Genomic DNA, 24,912 nt, shown 5'->3' with positions numbered 1-24,912 from the left:
TTATGACCACCTCAAGAGCCTAGCAAGATTACCACTGCACCTCAGCACCAGCTTCAATACCTACAGCACCCTGATGGCAATTAAACTTGTCAGCAGCATTTTGAAAAAAATGAAATTGAACCTCTTTAGGATGAGTTAAATCAGATGATCAAGATCTCAGTTTTAAGAAAAGCCTTAGAAGATGAATGTGAGGCAAGAGGCTGCCCTTCTTTTAATTCATGTATACTGGGTCCATTGGAATTCTTCTTAATCATTAGAATGCATCTATTTTCCATATTCTGAAATATCCCCTCAATGATTGCCATTGCATCTCTAATGACTTATCCTTTCACTCAATTTGTCATTCGCTTTAGCTGGCTTTGTCCTCTGGCCTTCATAACTGTTCTTTTATAAATTTCATAAAGTATTCTTGGACCAACTCCTCTCTCCCGCAGAGTGAATGCAACATTCAATCATATTATGGTTGTGGCTACCTGAGGTGTCTTCATTGTGAGATCATTAATTAATCCTGTCTCATAGCACAATTCCAGGTCCAGCCTAGCCTGCCTGCTCACTGGTCAGCTCCAGAATGTGTTGTTCCAAGAAGCTATCCTAAACAAGAAAATTCTACACCCTTCTGTTCCAGACTACTTAGGCTACATAGAACATAACAACTCTGTACAGACCCTTCGGCCCTCAGTGTTGCACTGACCTGTGGTACCAATCTGAAGACCATCTATCCTACGCTATTCCATTTTCATCCATATGGACAATTTAAATGTCCTTAAAGTTGGCGAGTGTACTACTGTTGTCTCCTACCTTTGCCTCTTTGAATTTTCCAGGCAATTTAAATAAAAATATTCCAAGATTATTGCCATGCCTTTCTAACAAGCTCCCATTATTTCTTTATTCATGATGTAGTTACTATGTGGCTACTGCTAGGGGTCTGTATTACACTGCCATTGGCAAATTTTTATGAATGATTTCTCATCTTTACCTAAACAGTGTGTCCAGCCTGGTTTCCTGAATCTAGATAATTTCCCCCCAACTCCCCAAGTGTGCTAATATCATTGTGTACTAACAGAGCCAAACCTCCACCTTGCCCTAGTTTCCTGTCTTTCCTAAATGTCCAGAATCAGGTCCCAATCTATGTCATCCTGCATCCATGCCTCCATAGTGCCGACTAAATCATATTTAATTGTGTCTATTCACATTCTTGGTTCAACTGTTTTGGTTTGAATTCCACATACATTCACGTACAGAGCCCTCAATTCTTTAATGATAGTCTTTTTGTAGGTTTATCTGTATGTTTATTCTTTAAAGCTTCTGATGAAAACCAATAGCCTGAAAGGTTAACCCTGACTGAACGTCTCTTGCAAATTCTAACTTTCAACATCTGCATTGTTCCACTTTTGCTTAGTTGCATGATTACTGCGTGTGAAACTGGGCTAAATCCATCCATGTACAGTCCGTGGAAGCGCTTTTTCAATCCTGGACAGGAAAGTGTGTTTTCTTCACTTGTTATATGCAGAAACACAATTGGCCTCCTGCTCCATGTCAGTGCCTTTTACATAAGGAAGTAATATATTGGTGTGGATAGAGGACAGGTTAATAGGCAAGAAAGAGTGAGTGGGAAAAAGAGGTTCTTCCTCAGGTTGGCGACCTGTGATCAATGGGGTTCCACAAGGATCCGTGCTGGGACAGCAACTGCATAGAATATTACTTAGAGGAAGGAAACAAATGTATAGTAAACAAATTTGCAGATCTTACAAAATAGATAGAAAGGCAAGCTGCAAGAGGGATGCCAGCAATTTTGTAAAAATGATATTGATAGGTTAAGTAAGCAGGGGAAAAGTTGGAACTGAGGAAGGGTGATCAGACCCAAAATGTTAACTCTGATTTCTCTTCACTGATGCTGCCAGACCTGCTGAGCTTTTCCAGCAACTTCTGATTTTTGGTTTTGTTAGTAAAATGAGATGCCCTGAGTAATGTTTAATTCACAAGAGGCACAGGGTGTGCTAATAAATTAGTTATAAAACTGCCAAGGAATATAGAGGCCTGGATACTTGTTCTGGCAATGTGAGTTTAAGTCCCACCCAGGCAGTCAGAGAATTTAAAATGACTGAGTGAACTCAGTAAAACTAGTGCAAATCCACAATGGAGTGAAACGGAGGGAAAACCAACAGAGGAGGAATCTCTCATTTGGCTTTGTTTAGAGAGAAACTGTTTCTGTTGGCAGAAGGACCATGAACCAGAAGACAATGATTTAAGGTGATTGGCAAAAGAATAAACAGTATCAGAAGGATATTTTCTTTAACACAGCAAGTGATTACAATCTGGAATGCACACGAGTGACGGGTAGTAGCATATTCAATGACATCTGAAACAAGAAACCCAGTGACACTGAAGGGATAGTATTATATTCAAGGTTTGCATCAAGATTTGTAGCTCGGGTACCAGTTGCCGTAGTTGTTGGTGTGTTCGCCAAGCTGGGAAGTTGATTTGCAGATGTTTCATTCCCTATTTAGGTGACAACTTCAGTGTTTTGGAGCCTCCTATGAAGCGCTGCTGTACTCTGTCTTCTGGAATTTATTTGGTTCTGTTCCTGCTGCTTCCAATTGCCAATTCACGTATATATTGGGTCCAGGTCTATGTATAGGTTGATCAAGTCAGTTAATAAGTGCCATGCTCCTAGAAATTCTCCGGCTGTCCTCTGTTTGGCTTATCCTATGATCCTTGTGTTGTCTCAGTCGAAGTTATGGTCAATTGAGAAACTCCTACAATAATGCCTTGGAGTGAGGATGAACACGGAATTATTGTTGAAATGTAATTAATGGAATGTTGGAAATACAGCAGCCAATTTTCAGCCAGCAAACTCCCACTAAAAACAATGAGACCATAACCATATGATGTATTTCCAGGTATCCTTTGTTATGTGCAGACACCTACAGCCAGAGATATTGCCGATCTGTACCCAGTGAGTAATGGCTTAAAGCACAAGCTAAAATATTAAGTGCCCTTGTTATGTAGCTTGTGTTACAACAAGGCTTGTGGCATAGTGATTCTATTCTGCACATTCGAGAGGCTGCTATTCTCAATTCTTCTGGTATAATGTGACTCGTAAAAGTTTCCCCTTATCTATGAGAGATTGCTGGCTGACTCTAATACACTTTGCAAACTATTTTGTTTATAATATTATACATAATACTGTTCTCTGTCAGAAAATCTCTCACTTGTAGATACTATTCCAGCACTATCACATTATCATTTCATTTCTAATATTATGAAGATGTGAGTGTACCTTTAAGGGAGTTAAAAGCAGCAGAACTACTGGACACAGCACTAAGTGTTCTCAATAAGTCAACAATATATGTAACACTGGGTTGAACAACTCGAGTAGTTTATTGCTTGGAGGCAAAAACAAATTTGAATTCGGCCAATCAGTTTAAAATATAGCCCGAGAAAGAAGCCAATTTCCAATCAAGTTTGGTTTGAGCATATTGACAATCTTAAAAGCCAATGACACAATCCAATGCTCTGGGATATAAGACCGAGGGAAAATTGAACAGTTGAGAGGAGAACTGCCAAGCGTAACATATACTAGACTGCTTTAAAAAAACCTCTTCAAAGTACCTTTTCAATCAGTAACCTGTGATGCAGAAATTCCTATCAAGGAGAAAAGACGACACAGGAAGATTCGAAGACAAGAACCTACAGCTGCCTGGTTTTGAGATAAGAAGTGTTGTTTTGTAAATCTTACTTGGGAGTTTTATTGGACTAGTGTTATAGAAGGGAAGGTAAAAATAGGTTAGAGAAAGAAGTAGTAAATAGTGGTTAGTTAATTATTCTCTGTTATACTTTAAGAAATAAAGTTTGTTACTTTTTACTTTACATAGTTCTTGGCTACTCAAAGTTTTGCAGATTACTGCATGGGATAAATCTTTTCTGTGTTGCTGGTTTTAAATTAAGCAGGAGAGTTTACCCAATGTTATAATACTGATTACACTACATTATGTACTTCTCACACCAAACAAAATCGTTCATCAGTGTCTGTCCTAATAGCTCTAGAGCCTGTTCAAAGGCACAATCCTAACTTCTTCTTCCAGAATTGCTCCAAGATGCACATGGGGCTCCACTCTAATTGTCCTTTTCTATCCAGTCTATGTTCCCCTTTGCTGTGTAGTTGGATATTCTCAAAATACACTGTTCAAGCATGTTATAATGCAACTTTGGAGCTGGTGGAAGTTACACAAGAGGTAGGGGATACTAACATTACACTACAAGAGACCCAATCAACCTGTTCAGAGATATTATTACATACCTCTGGGCAGGTGACATTTGAATGGAGGTCTCTTCGCTCAGAAGTGCAGACACTACTTCTCCACCACAAGAGCCTCCTTATGTTGTGTCTTGTTCTGAGGAAAATTCACCAAGAAGATAAACAGCTGGCTATCCTTATTGAACAACTTTATTTTAACCCCCTTAATGGAGACAATAGCATTACAAAATGCTTGATTCTTGCAACATACATACCCTCTAAATTTAAGAAAAAACAACTTACACATTAAAATGAAAATTGGTTCATATACATAATTTTCCAAAACAAAATCGGACTGAATTTACATAAAATAAGCCTTGTGTAATCACACTGGACTTGAAACAAAACTCTTTCCCTCTCCATATGCTATCAGACCCCTTGATTATCTCCAACTCTTCATTATTTTATGTAGGATCTACAGCATCAGAAGTATTTTACTTTTATAAAAATATTCTTTTCTAGGCTATGTTTTACTTTTCAGTTTGTCATAACTGCTTTAATTTTAAAAATAAATGATTCCAAAAAGCAATACAAACATAGTAAATGACTCTGCGAGGAATAAATTGTCTCCTGACTACTGATTGACCTTACTGTTGATTGTTACCACATCATTAGTTTAGTAACTACTCAGATTCTGCTGGGAAACCAACTGATGGCCTTTGCTAACACTAAGGTAAATATACCAGAGTTGTCAGATATAGACTAGCTTTCTTCTCAGGCAGGAATCTTTTAATTAAAGGGTGCAGAATTGACCTAACAATTAACGAAGCCAGGCAACTACAAAATCTGACACACACAGTTGCTAACATTGAGAATTATCATTTTTGTATCTTTGCTGTAGAGGGGACATTATCAATGCCATAAACCAATCACTCACTTGGAAACAAAATCCAATCATCCATTCATAAAAGTACCATTCATGATATCTTATACAATTTATTTTCATTTATTTAGCCTCCCTTGCCATAAGCAGACAGATCAACATCATATAACATCTCTTCACCAATCCAGCATTCTTTGAAAGTTTCCTAATATCCTCCTTCTCAAGAGATTGTCACCTTTCATTCCAGAGACTAACCATAGTATCTGATATACAGTGAGCTTTGCTCCATCCCATATCCTTACTTATGGCCAGCATCCATCTTTTACTAATGTAAATTATTTGCTAATTTTGTCAATCTTTTACTGATCTGTTTAATGCCACTGTTATGGTCCCAGCTGATTGTAATGTTGGACAAGTCATATTCCAGAATAAAACCTGTCTTGACAGACGATAAGTTTTAATTTTCTTCAGTTTGGTTACTATGATCATCAATCAATGAACATGTTCCAGAGGCTGCTGATGAATTTTTAACGAAGAACCATATTGCTTATAATGCAAAGGAAAAAACATGTAATGATCAACCTGATGTCATTACCTTTCAAGTCAAATCCCAGAACTAAATGTTGTTTGATCGATCACAATTTGCTTATTTTTACAGTGGTCGTTTTTCACTGAATCATCAGCAAACAATACCGCAGATTTGGTTTTAACAGTCAAACAGATGTTTATTACATGCAAAAACAGTAAAATAACCCAAATCAAGTAATCTAAATATAACATAGTTTTAAAGATTTCAAAACACACGGTGAAACAAAGTCCCATCCGTTTTCCAACATGATCATTTCACAGTGATCAAAGTACAGAAAAAAATTTTCTTCCATATCAAACTTATACATTTGACTTAACTGGTTCTTCTCAGTAATGATTCCATGAGTTGTGAGAACTTTTTTCTTGACCATTTATACAATTTAGAGCTTAGCCTTCCTCAGGTTTTTAATAGCAGATTCTAACAAAACATTTCTCATCTTGAAATTTCACAGATAACATCCTGTACTAAGGTAACATATTACATTCACAACTCTTAACAATCACCATTTCCAGAAGGGACCATTCTTGCAACTGACTTCAGTTTGGTCTTCTTTGAACTTCTCAAAAGCAATTGAATAATTTTTTTGTTTATAAAGCTCTTTAACCCACGATTTTTTTAAACTTATGACTTGTTTTCTCCCTCTAGTCCTAAACTGCTACAAACAAAGTTGCAATAACATTCCAGGGATCCGTGCAGTCACGTGTGCCCTGACACATACCAAGTTACTATCCACAGTTCTGTTCATCCTGCTTCAGGAAGGATATTATTAAATTAGCGAGGGTTCAGAAAAGATTCACCAGGACGTTGCTGGAAACGGAGGGTTTGCCTTATAAAGTTGGGCTGGATAGACTGAGACTTATTTCACTGGAGTGTAGCATGTTGAGGAGTGAGCGTTTAGAAGTTTATAAAATCATGAGTGGTAGAGATAAAGTAAATAATAAGGGCCTTTTCTCTAGGGTAGGGGCATATTTTTAAAGTAAGAGGAGAAAGATTGAAAAAGTACACGAGGGCCACCATTCTTTACAGACAGAGTGGTTCATGCATGGAATTGAACTTCCAGAGGAAGTGGTGGATACAGGTAGTGTTAGAACATTTCAAAGACATTTAGATAAATTCATGAATAGGAAAGGTTTGGAGGGATACGGGCAAAACACAAGCAAGTGGAATAGTTTAATTTGGGAACATTTGGGCTAGTTGGAGCAAAGAGCCTGTTTTCATGCCATGTGACTTATAGTTCTGGAAAGATTGTACAAATTGAATTTTAAATATCTTCACAAAATTCAACCAATATCCATATACCACTAGTTTAAATACCAATCTGTAAAAAAAATGATCGTCACATTTAAATTACACATCTTTCATCCACATAAAGCTCTTACTATAAGATACAAAAAGAAAAATTCAATGCTTTTACCAGCATTATCATTTACAGACACTCAACATCCCAAGAAATTATCATTCCTATCCTCACGCTTTAATTTCTTACTCAACTGATGAGGTGGCAAATGTTTCCTTTTGATAATTTTTTACACATTCAACAGGTATGATTCTCTTTACTTCTGCCAAAACACACTGGCAGACTAAAGTATTGATTTTTCTCTGACTTTGAGGCTACCAAACAGCACTTCTGTTGGTGTTGAATTTTTCTTCTGACTTGAACTTGCGTCTGGCCTTTAGCCCCTCTTTATACTTCTCTGAGTTAGAAAAGCTCCACTTAGTAAACATGTCAGTAATTATCCCACCAGATAGTTCCTCTACACATTTAGCTTAAGTTACATGATGTTGTGGAAATGGTGTTTTGATCCATTGCTAAAATAAAACAAACTCTGGCCCTTAAAAAAAAGGCACCAAGTAAGAACTGAATACCAAAACCAATTTACCTCTCTCTCAGAACTCCAGTCCCCAACAATATTAATGAGAAGTTATAAACTTTTATACTATTAAAGAATAAGCTAAATCAATTTGGATTATCCATTTCACTTCTTTCAATTTCATCAAGGACCAAATGCATTCATAAAACCTCTTTTAGTAAAAAATGAGGTCTGCAGATGCTGGAGATCACAGCTGCAAATGTGTTGCTGGTCAAAGCACAGCAGGTTAGGCAGCATCTCAGGAATAGAGAATTCAACGTTTCGAGCATAAGCCCTTCATCAGGAATAAGAGAGAGAGAGCCAAGCAGGCTGAGATAAAAGGTAGGGAGGAGGGACTAGGGGGAGGGGCGATGGAGGTGGGATAGGTGGAAGGAGGTCAAGGTGAGGGTGATAGGCCGGAGTGGGGTGGGGGCGGAGAGGTCAGGAAGAGGATTGCAGGTTAGGAGGGCGGTGCTGAGTTGAGGGAACCGACTGAGACAAGGTGGGGGGAGGGGAAATGAGGAAGCTGGAGAAATCTGAATTCATACCTTGTGGTTGGAGGGTTCCCAGGCGGAAGATGAGGCGCTCCTCCTCCAGCCGTCGTGTAGTTGTGTTCTGCCGGTGGAGGAGTCCAAGGACCTGCATGTCCTCGGTGGAGTGGGAGGGGGAGTTAAAGTGTTGAGCCACGGGGTGATTGGGTTGGTTGGTTCGGGCGGCCCAGAGGTGTTCTCTGAAGCGTTCCGCAAGTAAGCGGCCTGTCTCACCAATATAGAGGAGGCCACATCGGGCACCAATATAGAGGAGGCCACATCGGGCACCAATATAGAGGAGGCCACATCGGGCACCAATATAGAGGTGGCCTCCTCTATATTGGTGAGACAGGCCGCTTACTTGCGGAACGCTTCAGAGAACACCTCTGGGCCGCCCGAACCAACCAACCCAATCACCCCGTGGCTCAACACTTTAACTCCCCCTCCCACTCCACCGAGGACATGCAGGTCCTTGGACTCCTCCACCGGCAGAACACAACTACACGACGGCTGGAGGAGGAGCGCCTCATCTTCCGCCTGGGAACCCTCCAACCACAAGGTATGAATTCAGATTTCTCCAGCTTCCTCATTTCCCCTCCCCCCACCTTGTCTCAGTCGGTTCCCTCAACTCAGCACCGCCCTCCTAACCTGCAATCCTCTTCCTGACCTCTCCGCCCCCACCCCACTCCGGCCTATCACCCTCACCTTGACCTCCTTCCACCTATCCCACCTCCATCGCCCCTCCCCCTAGTCCCTCCTCCCTACCTTTTATCTCAGCCTGCTTGGCTCTCTCTCTCTTATTCCTGATGAAGGGCTTATGCTCGAAACGTTGAATTCTCTATTCCTGAGATGCTGCCTAACCTGCTGTGCTTTGACCAGCAACACATTTGCAGCGATAAAACCTCTTTTACCCACATTCAAGTCCAAGCCCATCTTCTGCGAAATTACAATGAGTTGTTGTAAGCAGCATGATTGAGGCTGTCTGCCAACAAGGAAATTCCATCATAAATGATTGTATTGGCTCAAGCTTCCCAGTCTTTCTGCTAAATTTGAAACTTGTCAACTGTTTGACTGCATGCATTTATGGATTCAACAAATGTGATATATGTAAATTTATTATAGAAATTCCCACTGAGCTCACCTTTACGCAAGATCCAATTGTTTATCCTACCTTAAAAGGAATGGGCATCTCAGTGATGGGACTGACTGGAAGCGAATGCGTGCTGCTGGCAGGACTCATCTCCACACTCTGAAACAAAAAGGAAAGATCATCAAATACACTTCATATAAGATGATGAGTGACATCACTTAGCGATTTCACGTTTCTTTTTCTTGGGACAAACCTACCTTTCTGACAAGTAAACAGATAATATTGTGCTCGCACCCCTTTCATACCACATGAGATCTCTTGAAGCACTTTACAGGTAATTAAGTACCTTTCAACTCTCATCACTTTTATGATGAAGGAGGTCTGGGAGTCAATTCGTACACAGCAGGCTCCAAAAATGAAAGGTTGATCGGACCAATTTACGTGTTGTTAATTTAAAAACTTTTTCGACCACATCCTTTCATGGGATGTGTAAATCCCTCACAGCACTAGCATTTGTTACCCATCCGTCAGTGGCCTTGAATCGAGTAGCTTGCTAGATCATTTCAAAGGACAGTTGAGAGTCAACCACATTTTTGTGGGTATGGAATCACATATAAGCCAGACCAGATAAGGACAGCAGATTCCCTTCCCTAAAGTACAAAAGTGAAACTAATGGCCTGTGCAAAAACAAAAAGCTACCATTATTTAGGCTGGGGTGGCATGGTGGCTCAGTGGTTAGCACTGCTACCACACAGAGCCAGGGACCCAGGTTCAATGCCAGTCTTGGGCAACTGTCTGTGTGGAGTTTGCACATTCTCCCCGTGTCTGCATGTGTTTCCTCCGGGTGCTCGGTTTCCTCCCACAGTCCAAAGATGAACAGGTTAGGTGAATTGGCCTTGCTAAATTGCCTGTAGTGTTAGGTGCATTAGTCAGGGGTGAATGTAGGGGAATGGGTCTCGGTGGGTTGCTCTTCAGAGGGTCGGTGTGGACCTGTTTGGCCGAAGGGCTTGTTTCCACACTGTGGGGAACCTAATCTATATTCCAGACTTATTAAGTGTTACTAAGGCAGGATGTGACCCTGTGCCCCACATCGGCCTGGGCCTCTAGTCCAGTGACAGAACTGTTATACCACCATCCCCACCCTCCACTACCTCCCACAAACAGTACAACACAGCAGATAAATCCCCTGTCCTTCAAAATACTGTCATAAAATCTCTGCCACAGACAGGGTTTAACATCTCATTTGAAATACAGCACCTCTGGCAATGCAGCATTCCCCCAATATTGATCATGCAGTAATCTCGCCCACTCTTTTGTTTCCCTTTAACAATACTAAATAAACAAGAATGCAATTATGCGAACTGAAGACGTGATAACTAGCAGCTCCAGAGATATATACCTCAATTATCTTCCTGCCCTTTTAGTCACAGAAGAGTGAACAGAGTCTCTACTGCTACAACTGTCGATACTGGATTCTTGTTCCTATTGAGTCATTTGTTTGTTTTTCTGCAGCTTTCAAGTATCATTATTGTGTAGGTTTTTTAATGTCATGAGTAGACTGGAGGTTGTGATTAGTTCTCAGCCCATAATAAATTAAAGGTGTCTCATAGAGGAAACCCATGATAGAGTTTGAGCATGCAGTGCTCAGTCAATAACAACACTCAAATCCAATACCATTCGATGTAGCTGAACTACTCCTGTAATTATCTTCGAGTAAAAAATGAGGTCTGCAGATGCTGGAGATCACAGCTGCAAATGTGTTGCTGGTCAAAGCACAGCAGGCCAGGCAGCATCTCAGGAATAGAGAATTCGACGTTTCGAGCATAAGCCCTTCATCAGGAATAACTCTTATTCCTGATGAAGGGCTTATGCTCGAAACGTCGAATTCTCTATTCCTGAGATGCTGCCTGGCCTGCTGTGCTTTGACCAGCAACACATTTGCAGCTTACTCCTGTAATTAGAATGGATACACTAACAAAGCAAGAGAGTATGATGGAATGATGGAACTTAGGAAGTACAGGGGATCAGAGGGACTTTGGTGAGCATATCCACAGATCTTTAAAGCAGCAGGACTGGTAAATGAGGTGGTTAAGGAGAGATATGGGATGCTTGCCTTTATTAATCAAGGTGTTGAATACAAAAATGAGGGGCTTATGATAGAGCTGAACATGTTGCTGTTGTGTGATCATATTCTGAGAGAAACAGCTAATGGTGATTTAACCTGAGGGCCACCATACCTCAGGTGAGGGGAAATGTTGGGAAGAAGAGTTCTTCATGCTAACCTCAGTCAGTGATGGGAATTAAATCCATATTGCTGGCATCGCACTGCTTCACAAACCAACCATCCAGCCAACTGAGCTAAACCAATCCCAGAGCTTTATATAACAGAGTTTTATGATGATGTGGGTGTACTATACTCTGAAGAAAGTAAAAGCTAGCAGTGTCAGCACCAAGTGTTCTCAATAAGACACAATGTAACATGTGCTCCAGCTGCTAGGGTAGCTAGTTGCCTAGAAATGACGAAACAGATTCAAATTCAGCCGATCAATTTAAACTATGCCCTGAAAAAAAACAAATTCCAATCAAGCTTGAATTGAGTATATTGTCAATTTGAAAAGCCAATGACACAATCCAATGCTTTGGGGTATAAGACAGGGGAAAATTGAACAGTTGGGAGAAGAACTGCCACCAGACCAACAGCTGTAAACTGCTAGTCAGAACCCTCTAAGAGGTACCTGTCTAGAGAAGGAGTTTGCACAGAGAAAAACCTCAACATTGACCTGGAGAGCCAATCTATCAATGAAGATAAGCAGCAGATTCGACGGCTGGCTGGTTTTAAAATTTGGATTTTTATATAAATCTTAATTGGGAGTTTTGTTGGATTAGTATCATATAAGGAAAGGTAAAACATAGGTTAGAGGATGGAATTGTAAAGACAGAGGAAATTCAACTATCCAAATGAGATGGGCTTGATTATTCAGGTAATTGATTCAATGCCTTTCCTCTGGGGCTCGGAGTTTTGTGAAGTTTTTTTTTCCTTGCTCTGCCTGCCTTGCTCCCTCTCTCTGTCTCAGGGTTTGTTTCTGAGCAGACACAGACACAGATACACACACACGTGTGTAAGGGACCTGCAGCATTGTTGAAGCCTCCTGCCCCACCTGCATCAGTGGGATTGACACAGCGAGCACTTGCTAAGTCCTCTCCCCATTCAGGAAACTAGGCAGCAGCACACCGCGTGTGAGCGCCCGCCCCCTGTCCGCGCCCCCAACTGCATCCAACTCCAACCCCCGTCCAACACGTCCACTCCGACTCCCCACACCCCCATTAGGCTACCCGTTCGCGCCCCCCTCTGTGGCTGCCGAACTGGACACCAACAGCAAGACTGCTGCTGCCTTTTGAGGGTGAGTCTCAAAATAGCGCGCACACACACACACAACTTTTAACTGCAACAATTTGCCTAGTTTTGCCTTTGCCCTGTACAGGACAATGTTATCTGGGGAAGGGGGTTTAGGGTACACCCCTGTGTAGAACTCCAGGGAAAATGTGAAGAGGGAAAGAGAGAGAGGGCGGGACATCAGTTATTTGGAGATGGTGCCTGGGCTCCCATCAATGTGCAGGTCTGTCCTCGGCAACATTTCAGTAAGCCAAGTTCATTTTTAAGCATTGCAAACGAAAGACACGATCAGCGTTGGAAACACCTCTTTCATGTAAAGTTTCTATCTGGACTTTGAGATCTTCTTTAGATAATCTGAAATTCGGATAATTGATATTCGGATAAACGACATTCCTGTGTAGTTGTTAGCTATTTCTTAAAGTATAACCGAGAATAATTAAAGTTGTTAATTTTTACTTTACATAGTTCTTGGCCACTCAAAGTTTTAGAGATTACTGCACGGGATAAATGTTTTCTGTGTTGCTGGTTTTAAATTAAGCAGGAGGGTTTACCCTGTGTTCTAACACAGACCACTGTTTGTAGTTCTAGTCACCATACTCTGATCGCACTAGAGTGATACAGAAAATATTCACCAGGAATTTCATCTGGGTTGGAGCATTTCCAACTGTGATGCGAGACTAGGTAGGCTAGGGTTGTTTTCCATATAGCTTGAAAAAGGTAAGGTTGCTGGAGTGGAGGTGCTGGTGTTCTGGTTGAAGTGTACAAAATTCTGAGGAGCATAGACAAAGTAAATAGGAAAAAAACTTTGCCCTTAGTAGAAGGGTCATAACCAGTGGCAAAGTTTTAAGGAAAGGATTAGGAGGTTTAGAGGGGATATGAGAAACATTTTTCACCTAGAGGACTGTTTATATCTGACTTAATTGTCTAAACAGATAGTAGACTCAAGAATCCTCAAGGTATTTAAGAGGTATTTAGATGAACATTTTGAAATGCCATAGTATACCATGCAACAGGCCAGGTCCTGGAAAATGGATGTTTGATGACTGATGAAAACATTATGATCAAAAGGTATATTTTAGAACATAGAACATAGAACAATACAGCACAGAACAGGCCCTTTGGCCCATGATGTTGTGCCGAACATCTATCCTAGATTAAGCACCCTTCCATGTACCTATCCAATTGCCACTTAAAGGTCACCAATAATTCTGACTCTGCCACTCCCACAGGCAGCGCATTCCATGCCCCCACCACTCTCTGGGTAAAGAACCTACCTCTGACAACCCCCCTATACTTTCCACCCTTCACCTTAAATTTATGTCCCCTTGTAAAACTCTGTTGTACCCAGGGAAAAAGTCTCTGACTGTCTACTCTATCTATTCCCCTGATCATCTTATAAACCTCTATCAAGTCACCCCTCATCCTTCGCCGTTCCAATGAGAAAAGGCCTAGCACTCTCAACCTATCCTCGTATAACCTATTCTCCATTCCAGGCAACATCCTGGTAAATCTCCTCTGCACCTTCTCCAAAGCTTCCACACCTTTCCTAAAGTGAGGCGACCAAAACTGCACACAGTACTCCAAATGTGGCCTTACCAAGGTCCTGTACAGCTGCAACATCACCTCACGACTCTTGAGTTCAATCCCTCTGCTAATGAACCCTAATACACCATAGGCCTTCTTACAAGCTCTATCTACCTGAGTGGCAACTTTCAAAGAGCTATGAACATAGACCCCAAAATCCCTCTGCTCCTCCACCTTACTAAGAACCCTACCATTAACCCTGTATTCCGCATTCTTACTTGTCCTTCCAAAATGGACAACCTCACAATTGACAGGGTTGAACTCCATCTGCCACTCCTCAGCCCAGCTCTGCATCATACCTAAGTCCCTTTGCAGCCGACAACAGCCCTCCTCACTATCCACAACTCCACCAATCTTCGTATCGTCTGCAAATTTACTGACCCACCCTTCGATTCCATGTTCCAAGTCATTAATAAAAATTACAAACAGCAGTAAACCCAGAACTGATCCCTGCAGAACTCCACTTGTAACTGGGCTCCAGGCTGAATATTTACCATCTACCACCACTCTCTGACTTTGACCGGTTAGCCAGTTCTCTATCCAACTGGCCAAATTTCCCACTATCCCATGCCTCCTGACTTTCCGCATAAGCCTACCATGGGGAATTTTATCAAATACCTTACTAAAATCCATGTACACTACATCCACTGCTCTACCCTCATCCACATGCTTGGTCACCTCCTCAAAGAATTCAATAAGACTTGTAAGGCAAGACCTACCCCTCACAAATCCGTGCTGGCTGTCCCTAATCAAGCAGTGTCTTTCCAGATACTCATAAATCCTATCCCTCAGTACCCTTTCCATTACTTTGCCTACCACCGAAGTAAGACTAACTGGCCTGTAATTCCCGGGGTTATCCCTATTCCCTTTTTTGAACATGGGCACAACATTCACCACTCTCCAGTCCCCTGGTACCACCCCCGTTGACAGTGAAGACGAAAAGGTCATTGCCAACGGCTCTGCAATTTCCTCTCTTGCTTCCCATACAATCCTAGGATATATCCTGTCAGGCCCAGGGGACTTGTCTATCCTCAAGTTTTTCAAAATGCCCAACACATCTTCCTTCCTAACAAGTTTCTCCTCTAGCTTACCAGTCCGTTTCATACTCTCCTCTTCAACAATACGGTCCCTCTCATTTGTAAATACTGAAGAAAAGTACTCATTCAAGACCTCTCCTACCTCTTCCGACTCAATACACAGTCTCCCACTACTGTCCTTGATCGGACCTACCCTCGTTCTCGTCATTCTCATGTTTTTCACATACGCATAAAAGGCCTTGGGGTTATCCTTGATCCTATCCTCCAAAGATTTTTCATGCCCTCTCTTAGCTCTCCTAATCCCTTCCTTCAGCTCCCTCCTGGCTATCCTGTATCCCTGCAACGCTCTGTCTGAACCTTGTTTCCTCAACCTTATGTGAGCCTCCTACTTCCTCCTTACTAGACATTCAACCTCCCTCGTCAACCAAGGTTCCCTCACACGACCATCTTTTTCCTGCCTGACAGGTACATACATATCAAGGACATGTTGTATCTGTTCTTTGAAAAAGTTCCACATTTCAACGAGATCCTTCCCTGACAGCCTATGCTCCCAACTTACGCTCCTCAGATCCTGTCTTGCAGCATCGTATTTACCCTTCCCCCAGTTGTAAAACCTGCCCTGTTGCACGCACCTATCTCTCTCCATAACCAAGGTGAAAGTCACAGAATTGTGGTCACCATCACCAAAATGCTCACCCACTAAATAGCCCATCACTTGTCCCTGTTCATTATCAAGTACCAAATCAAATATGGCCTCCCCTCTGGTCGGACAATCTACATACTGAGTAAGAAAAGCTTCCTGGACACACTGCACAAACACCACCCAGTCCAATATACTTGATCTAAAGAACTTCCAATCAATATTTGGGAAGTTGAAATCGCCCATGACTACTACCCTGTGGCTTCTGCACCTTTCCAAAATCTGTTTCCCAATCTGTTTCTCCACATCTCTGCTGCTATTGGGGGGCATATAGTAAACACCCAACAAGGTGACTGCTCCTTTCCTATTTCTGACTTTAGCCCATACTACCTCCATAGTCAGATCTCTTTCAAAATGCCTCTCTGCAGCCATTATACCATTTCTAATTAGAAACGTCACACCGCCTCCTTTTTTACCACCCTCCCTAATCTTACTGAAACATCTGTAATGAGGACCCTCCAACAACCATTCCTGTGCCGCTTCTATCCACGTTTCCGTGATGGCCACAACATCTTGGTCCCAAGTACCGATCCACGCCTTAAGTTCACCCACCTTATTTCTGATACTCCTTGCGTTGAAGTATACACACTTGAACCCATCTCTGTGTCCGAAAGTATTCCCTGTCAGTGCTACCTTCTCCACAGCCTCCCTACGTTCTTGGATATCCTGAAAAACAGCTAAACTTACTTGCTGGACTACAAGTCCAGATCCCATCCCCCTGCCAAATTAGTTTAAACCCCCCCGAAGAGTGTTGGCAAACCTACCTCCCAGGACATTGGTGCCCTTCTGGTTCAGGTGCAACCCATCCTGCTTGTACAGGTCCCACCTTCCCCAGAATGCAATCCAATTGTCCAAATACCTGAAGCCCTCCCTCCTACACCATCCTTGCAGCCACGTGTTCAATTGCACTCTCTCCCTATTCCTTGCCTCATTGTCACGTGGCACCGGCAACAACCCAGAGATGACGACTCTGTCCATCCTAGCTTTTAGCTTCCAGCCTAACTCCCTGAGCTCCTGAATGACCTCCCCACCCCTCTTCCTACCTATGTCATTGGTGCCAATGTGCACCACAACTTCTGGCTGCACACCCTCCCCCTGAAGACACGGTCCGAGACGTCTCAGACCCTGGCACCTGGGAGGCAACAAACCAACCGAGAGTCTCGCCCATGTCCACAGAACTGTCTGTCTGTCCCTCTAACTGTAGAGTCTCCTATAACTAGCACTCTCCTCCTCTCCCCCTTTCCCTTCTGAGCCTCAGAACGGGACCTCGTGCCAGAGACCCGGTCACTGCAGCTTACCCCTGCTAGGCCATCCCACCATGTGCTGTAAACTCTACGATTCAAGGCTGAATGGACTCTTTATGTTCTCCAATCATTCTATGATTCTTGAATTCAAGAATCTCTTCAAAAAAAAGGCAAATGGTCTTGAGCACTAATATTTACTCCCTTGCTTCATGAATTGAGAGGTGCACAACAAACTCAAATGAAGCATGCATTCATTAGTTTACTACATGTGAATTTAGTAAAAGGCTTAACTTAAACTTCTTTCAATAGTATTGCTCAGTAATTTCATAAAAAATTTGCACTCAGGAAATTGGAAGCATTGGCCCAGATATTCTATTGGTCAGACAGTTACCAGAACCAGCCCTAGCCCCCTCCCCAGCCCTCCCAAAGCCAATGATCCTACTCTGCCAATCCATTCCCTGGCCCACATGGAACCAACAACACTTCTCTTTCCCATGCACCCCAGCCATCCTCACCTCCATTCTCTCAGGTCATCCCAGAATTGATAACACTCCCCCATTCACAAAACCCCACCCCCAGACTTTTCAAAGCCAATACCCTTCCCCTCCACCAACCAACTCCCAGCCCTTCCAGATTCAATGAGCTTCCTCTCCCTCAGAGAGATGACAACCCTTCCCTATCCTCATACACCCTGGCCCACATGGAGTAGGCAGCAATCTCCCCAGCCTTGTGCACCCTCACCCACAAGGTGCTGATGGCAATCTCCGCATCTGCGTGCACTCTGGCCCACATGGAGCCAACAGCAATCACCTCTCCTGGGCAGGCCTTGTTGCAGACGACAGCCCATCCTCACCTATCCACCACTCTGACAACTCCTGAACCAATCCAGCCCGACCTCGTACTTCAAAACCTGATAAATCCCACCTTCCTGAACATGATCCAACCTCAACTCCTGATCAACTGCCTGGCACTCTAACTCCCTCACTTAAATGACATCCTACTCCCTTACCTACCCAAATGGCAAAGACCTGATGGATTGTATGACTGATCGTGATCCCATAAAAACTAAACACTACTATTTAAGCCTCATTAACAGTCCTTCAATAACAACAATCATTGCCCTGTCTTTAAAAAAGTCTAGCTGACTGCATGCTTAGGAATGGAGTATACAGGATGGACATCCATGGAAGAGAATATTTTTGTTGGTTTGGTATTAATTATACACATTTATTATTTCTCCCAAAAGCCCAATGGGTGGAGTGTGTAATGACTACTTCCTGCATGATTCTTCAGCTTTTGGCACCAACAACATGAATGAAACATCCCAATGTGCCTTGGTGGCACCACATGTGTGTAACAGAATACAGAATGCCAATCCTGAGACATTTAAAAATGTGGAGTTGATCTCAGGAGCATTTAAAAAACATGGACATTTTAGAGGAATTTCCTTTCAAAGATTAAGGATGGGTAAAAGGTGATCAAGCATCTGACAGCAGAGGAAGGTCCTCTAAGTGTTGTTTATTTTATGATTTAACATAAGATAAGGAAAATGAAATTCAACGAGATCATGGCTGATCTGATAACCTTATGGGTGGCATGATGGCTCGGTGATTAGCACTGTTGCCTCAGAGCATGAGACACCCAGGTTCAATTTTAGCCTCGGGCGACCGTCTGTGTGGAGTTTGCATATTCTCCTCGTATCTGCGTGGATTTGCTTCTGTTTCGTCTGACAGTTAAAAAATGTGCAGGTTAGGTGAATTGGCCATGCTAAATTGTCCAGTGTGTTCAGGGGTGTGTAGGTTAGGGGCATTAGTCAGTGGAAATGTAGGGTAGGAGGGGAATGGGTCTGGGTGGGATTTTCTTCAGAGGGTCGGTATGTACTTGTTGGGCCAAATGGCCAGCTCCCTCATGTAGAGATTCTATGATTTGAAATCTACTTTTCTGTCTTTTCACCATAATATTTTTCATTCCCTCACTGACTAAACGTTTGTCTATATCAGCATTGAATATACTGAAATCACCCAGCCTCGATGGCCCTCTGTGCTGAAGAATTTCACAGATTGACTACCCTTTCAGAGAAGAAATCCCTCCCGAACTGCGTCTTAAGTTTAATGCACATTTCCATAAGTTATAAGAGAACGACGATACAGGATACATTATGGGATGCCTGGGGGTCATTGATTCTTCCATGTGAGATGCAAGTTCTTCCTTCCAAACATATACCAGAGCGGTTTGCAAGGTGACTGACACCTTTATGGTATTTTCCCTGGCAGTGCTTATGCAGTAAGATCGAAGAATCAGATGAACTCAAAGAGTTATACTTCATTTATGCGATGAACGGGTGCAGAGAGGGCTGTAGCCGCAGTCCAGCTTCCAGCCAGGTGGTAGCTTGTTTGTCTTACCGGTTTCCTGTGGCCTGAAGAGCGATCGCCTAATGTGTGCTTACTCAGATGCACAGTGTTTCATGTCCAAGCTCTGCAAGGATTTAAATGAACTGCACCAAATGGAGAGAGGTTATTTTTATTGCTTAGCCTTAAGCTTCCAAAAGACACACACAGTGCTTTTTAAAACCAAGCTTGATGATACATCAGATTTACACTCCAGGTAGTGTCAAACCCAGGGTGGTGGAGACCATTTCCTCCCAGATGTCTCTCACAGATTCTACGTTGCAATAAGATCAATGCTGCAACTTCAGTCGCATTGAAAAACGAATAGGGATTCACAGCAGTAGTTAAGTGATGGCATAAATAAACCAGTAGCACCATGCCAATAAACTTCATAATGATTCCAACATGAGGATGAGAAACAAACTCCGTAACCACAAAATCCATTCTATCCCATTTCCTTTAGCTAATTCAGGCTGTTCACAATCTTTGAACACAAGCTGAACCTCTAAGCTCCCATCACAAGTGCAACTTACTTCGACTTATACAACATATCCCACCTTGAATACTTCCAACACCTACAGCACATACCAATAGCCCCATTCTTGCCATTGTTACCTTCAGATGTGACCTCTTCAATGGTCTCCCAGCCTATTGGTTTTATAATCTCAGTTATCACTCCGGAGATTCGCAAAGACCAAGGCTTCTTAGTGGTAGTCATCTACACAACTGATACCTTCTGGGCCAAGTTAAAAATCACACAACACCAGATTATAGTCCAATAAGTTTAATTGGAAGCATTAGCTTTCGCAGCGCTCCAAAAGCTAGTGCTTCCAATTAAACCCGTTGGACTATAACCTGGTGTGTGATTTTTAACTTTGTACACCCCAGTCCAACACTGACATCTCCAAATCATGACTTCTGGGAGAAGGTTGCCGACACAATGTCATAGGCAAAAGACCAGGTTTGGTCTTGATAATCAATAAAAAGATCTGTTATATATTATTCAATTTATTTTTAGTGACAGCACACCAAAGATATGTGATATTCGTTTGTGAGACACCAACTTAACATTTACATTCCTTCCTTAGCTGTTAGCTTGAAGAATAAGCTGAAGCTCTTCAACCATGTCGTGTCTCAGGGAGTCCCTCTCCCACTGCAACTCCCAGGTCATTTCCTCTGCCCTGAAGCTCTTCAACCATATAGTGAAACAAACTCGCTACCACAGCCACATTTGCTTCCTCAGTGCCTGCCTCCATAACCAACTCATCCCACAAGGACTCCGGACCACCTTTAAACCAGCAGAGTTTGGACCCGAACAGGACAAACAGTACAGACTACAGATTCAAAAACACCAGCTACGGTTCTCCTTCAAGATCCTCCGCTCCACGCTCGCAGTAATGCGCCAGCACCTAACCTCTCTACAGTCAGCCCTGCCTCAGCTGAGGGCCACATTCTCTCAGAATTGTAAAAGACCCACTCTGTACTACATCCTCAGGAAAATTCATACTCTCAACAAACAGGATTTCAATTCCATCTCAAACATCAAAAACTGTAAGTACAACAAACTTTTATCTACCCACCTCCATATAACCAGTGCTCCTCAAACATTCCAGAAGATTTCCCTGGCCTCAGAAACGACTCAGACGTCATTAGCCATGTGGCTGATGCAGCTACCACCCCCACGCTTATTGATGATGTCACTTTCGCCCTCATCATGGCCACTCCCACAACCACTTCCACCCCTCACAATTCCTCATGCATCATCCGTGACATCACGTCCGCCCCCCACATCAGATCTAATGCTACACGCTCAACGACTTCTGCCACCCCTACTGCTGTGGTCACCACCATTTCCGCCCCCACCAGCGCCACTCACCTGCATTCTGCTCACATGCTCCCCACAGAACCAACTGTCACTATCCCCACCCCCCAAAACCCAGAGGGAAACTCTACCCCTGCTCATGACTCCACCCCTATTCCCCCCACCATCACACCAACTCCAGTTACTGGCTCTGACCCCACTCCCAGCTCCACACCCACTCCAGACCCCAGCTCCCAGCCCTGCCGAGTTTTCACCATCCCTCCAGACCTCCCCCTCACTGAGGATGAACAATCAGTCCTCAGCAAAGGACTCACCTTCATCCCCTCCAACAACGCATCAATGAATTTAAAACACGCCGTGACGTCAAACAAATCTTCTGTCGCCTCCGCCTCCGAGCTTACTTTCACAATCAGGATACCCGCCCACCTTCTGAGGACCCCTCCGCCCACCTCCAACACAATGCATCCACCTGGATACCCCGCGCTGGCCTATTACCTGCCCTCGACCTCTTCATTTCCAACTGCCGCCGGGACATTAACTGCCTCAACCTGTCTCCTCCTCTCCCCCACTCCAACCTCTCACCCACACAATGCGCAGCCCTCCAATCCCTCTGCTCCAATCCCAACCTCACCATCAAGCCAGCGGATAAAGGGGGCGCAGTGGTAGTCTGGCCTCTACACCGCTGAAGCCACACGCCAACTCAAGGACACCTTCCTACTGCCCCTCGACCATGACCTCACCCCCATCACCAAACCATCATCTCCCAGACCATACAGAACCTCATCACCTCAGGAGATCTCCCATCCACAATTTCCAACCTCATAGTCCGGGAACCCCGCACTGCCCGGTTCTACCTCCTTCCCAAGATCCACAAGCCTGACCAGCCTGGTCAACCCATTGTCTCAGCACGCTCCTGTCCCACTGAACTCATCTCTACCTACCTTGACACTGTCCTATCCCCCCCAGTCCAAGAACACCCCACGTACATTCGAGACACGACCCACGCTCTCCACCTCCTCCAAGACTTAAGTTTCCCCGGCCCCCAGTGTCTCATCTTCACCATGGATATCCAATCCCTCTACAACTCCATCCACCATGACGAGGGCCTCCAAGCCCTCCGTTTTTTCCTCTCCAGACGTCCCCAACAGTACCCTTCCACCGACACTCTCATTCGCTTGGCCGAACTGGTCCTCACCCTTAACAATTTCTCCTTCAAATCCTCCCAATTCCTCCATACCAAAGGGGTAGCCATGGGCACACGTATGAGCCCCAGCTATGCCTGTCTCTTTGTTGGCTACGTAGAACAGTTGATCTTCCATAATTACACCGGGACCACTCCCCACCTCTTCCTCCGCTACATCGATGACTGCATTGGCGCCATCTCATTGTCCCGCGAGGTGATTGAGCAATTCATCAACTTCACCAACACATTCCACCCTGACCCTAAATTTACCTGGACCATCTCTGACACCTCTGGACCTCTCCATCTCCATTAATGACAACCGATTTGACACTGACATTTTTTACAAACCCACCGACTCCCACAGCTACCTGGATTACACCTCTTCCCACCCTATCTCTTGCAAAAATGCCATCCCGTATTCCCAATTCCTCCGCCTCCACTGTATCTGCTCCCAGGAGGACCAGTTCCACCATACAATACACCAGATGGCCTTCTTCTTTAAAGGCTGCAATTTCCCTTCCCAGATGGTTAAAGATGCCCTCCAACGCATCTCGTCCACATTCCGCACGTCCGCCCTCAGACCCCACCCCTCCAACTGTAACAAGGACAGAACCCCCGGTGCTCACCTTCCACCCTAAAAACCTTCGCATAAACCAAATCCTCCGCCAACATTTCCACCACGTCCAAAAAGACCCCACCACTAGGGATATATTTCCCTCCCCACCCATTTCCGCCTTCCGCAAAGACCGTTCCCTCCGTGACTACCTGGTCAGGTCCACGCCCCCCTACAACCCACCCTCCCACCCTGGCACTTTCCCCTGCCACCGCAGGAACTGTAAAACCTGTGCCCACACCTCCTCCCTCACCTCTATCCAAGGCCCTAAAGGAGCCTTCCATACCCATCAAAGTTTTACCTGCACATCCACTAATATCATTTGTTGTATCCGTTGCTCCCGATGCGGTCTCTTCTACATTGGGGAGACTGGGCGCCTCCTAGCAGAGAGCTTTAGGGAACATCTCCGGGACCCCCGCACCAATCAACCACACTGCCCCATGGCCCAACATTTCAACTCCCCCTACCGAGGACATGGAGGTCCTGGGCCTGCTTCACCACCGCTACCTCACCACCAGACGCCTGTAGGAAAAACGCCTCATCTTCGGCCTCGGAATACTTCAACCCCAGGGCATCAACGTGGACTTCAACAGTTTCCTCATTTCCCCTTCCCTCACCTCACCCTAGTTCCAAACTTCTAGCTCAGCACTGTCCCCATGACTTGTCCGGACTTGTCCTACCTGCCTAAATCCTTTTCCACCTATCCACTCCACCCTCTCCTCCCTGACCTATCACCTTCATCCCCTCCCCCACTCACCCATTGTACTCTATGCTACTTTCTCCTCACCCCCACCCTCTTCTAGCTTATCTCTCCACGCTTCAGGCTCACTGCCTTTATTCCTGATGAAGGGCTTTTGCCTGAAACGTTGATTTCGCTGCACTTTGGATGCTGCCTGAACTGCTGTGCTCTTCCAGCACCACTAATCCAGAAGCTCGAAGAATAACACTGAAGCACTATACACACATTGATGTACGAATGGAGACCTGGTTAGATCCTTCCAATATCAGTGCTTTATATATAAAGTGCAGTTTACCTTGCAAGGTCAGTTAATCCTTTCAGGTACCAACTGCATTACATAACAATAATCAAAATGGAGTTAGAAGGTACTTCACCTCTAAAATTTATTTCATGATGACCATTCCTCCAACGCAGGTGATTTCTACTTCCTGAACCTGTCATAACGCAACCCAGTAGAGAGGATTTGCCAGTTTGATGCTAAGCTATGTTCAGATTTGTACAGTAGATTTATAAGACTTACTTAATACTCCCCATCATTCTAGACACCTTCAAATCAGCCCTGTTTAAGTGACTGACAAACCCAGAAGAAAAGAATTACACTGATATATCAAATTTTGCAACCTCAGGTTGTTCCAAAATGAAATTGAATCAATGATGTACTTCTGAAGTGCAGTTAATTTTTTAATCTAAGAAAACATGGCAAGCATTTTGCGCACAGCAAGCTTCCACAAAAAAAATGAGATAATGACCAGATAATCTATTTTGCTAATGTTGGGTGAGGAATAAACATTGTCAAAACACCTGGAGAAGTCCCTTGTTGTTTTTCAAAAATAATATTGTGGCAACTTTTGTATCAACTGATGAGGGCAGATGTGGTTCTATATCTCATCTAACAGATAGTACCTCCAACACTGCTGCTTACCATCATTAATGCACTGAATGTTAGCGGAGACATTTGTACTTAAGTCTCAGGAGTGGGACACTTGGTTCCTCACAGTGGCTCAAGGAAGAAGAAGAAGAAAAGCAAAGT

The 24,912-nt window shown here is 43.7% G+C and overlaps 1 protein-coding gene across 1 annotated transcript in view; it reads right to left on the bottom strand.

Annotated features, from left to right (window-relative positions):
- The window catches only part of ccser1 (coiled-coil serine-rich protein 1), a 1,124,107-nt gene that overhangs the window by 546,495 nt on the left and 552,700 nt on the right, over positions 1 to 24,912 (bottom strand). Inside the window, exon 7 of the mRNA XM_060851459.1 lies at positions 9,261 to 9,338. Coding sequence (XP_060707442.1) covers positions 9,261 to 9,338 — 78 coding nt within the window. The remainder of the gene's footprint in view (positions 1 to 9,260; positions 9,339 to 24,912) is intronic.

Source organism: Hemiscyllium ocellatum, chromosome 36 (genome assembly GCF_020745735.1).
Source record: "Hemiscyllium ocellatum isolate sHemOce1 chromosome 36, sHemOce1.pat.X.cur, whole genome shotgun sequence".
In the NCBI taxonomy this organism is placed as follows: domain Eukaryota; kingdom Metazoa; phylum Chordata; class Chondrichthyes; order Orectolobiformes; family Hemiscylliidae; genus Hemiscyllium; species Hemiscyllium ocellatum.
Note: the sequence above shows the minus strand (reverse complement) of the source record. Positions and strands in the feature narration are given on the sequence as shown.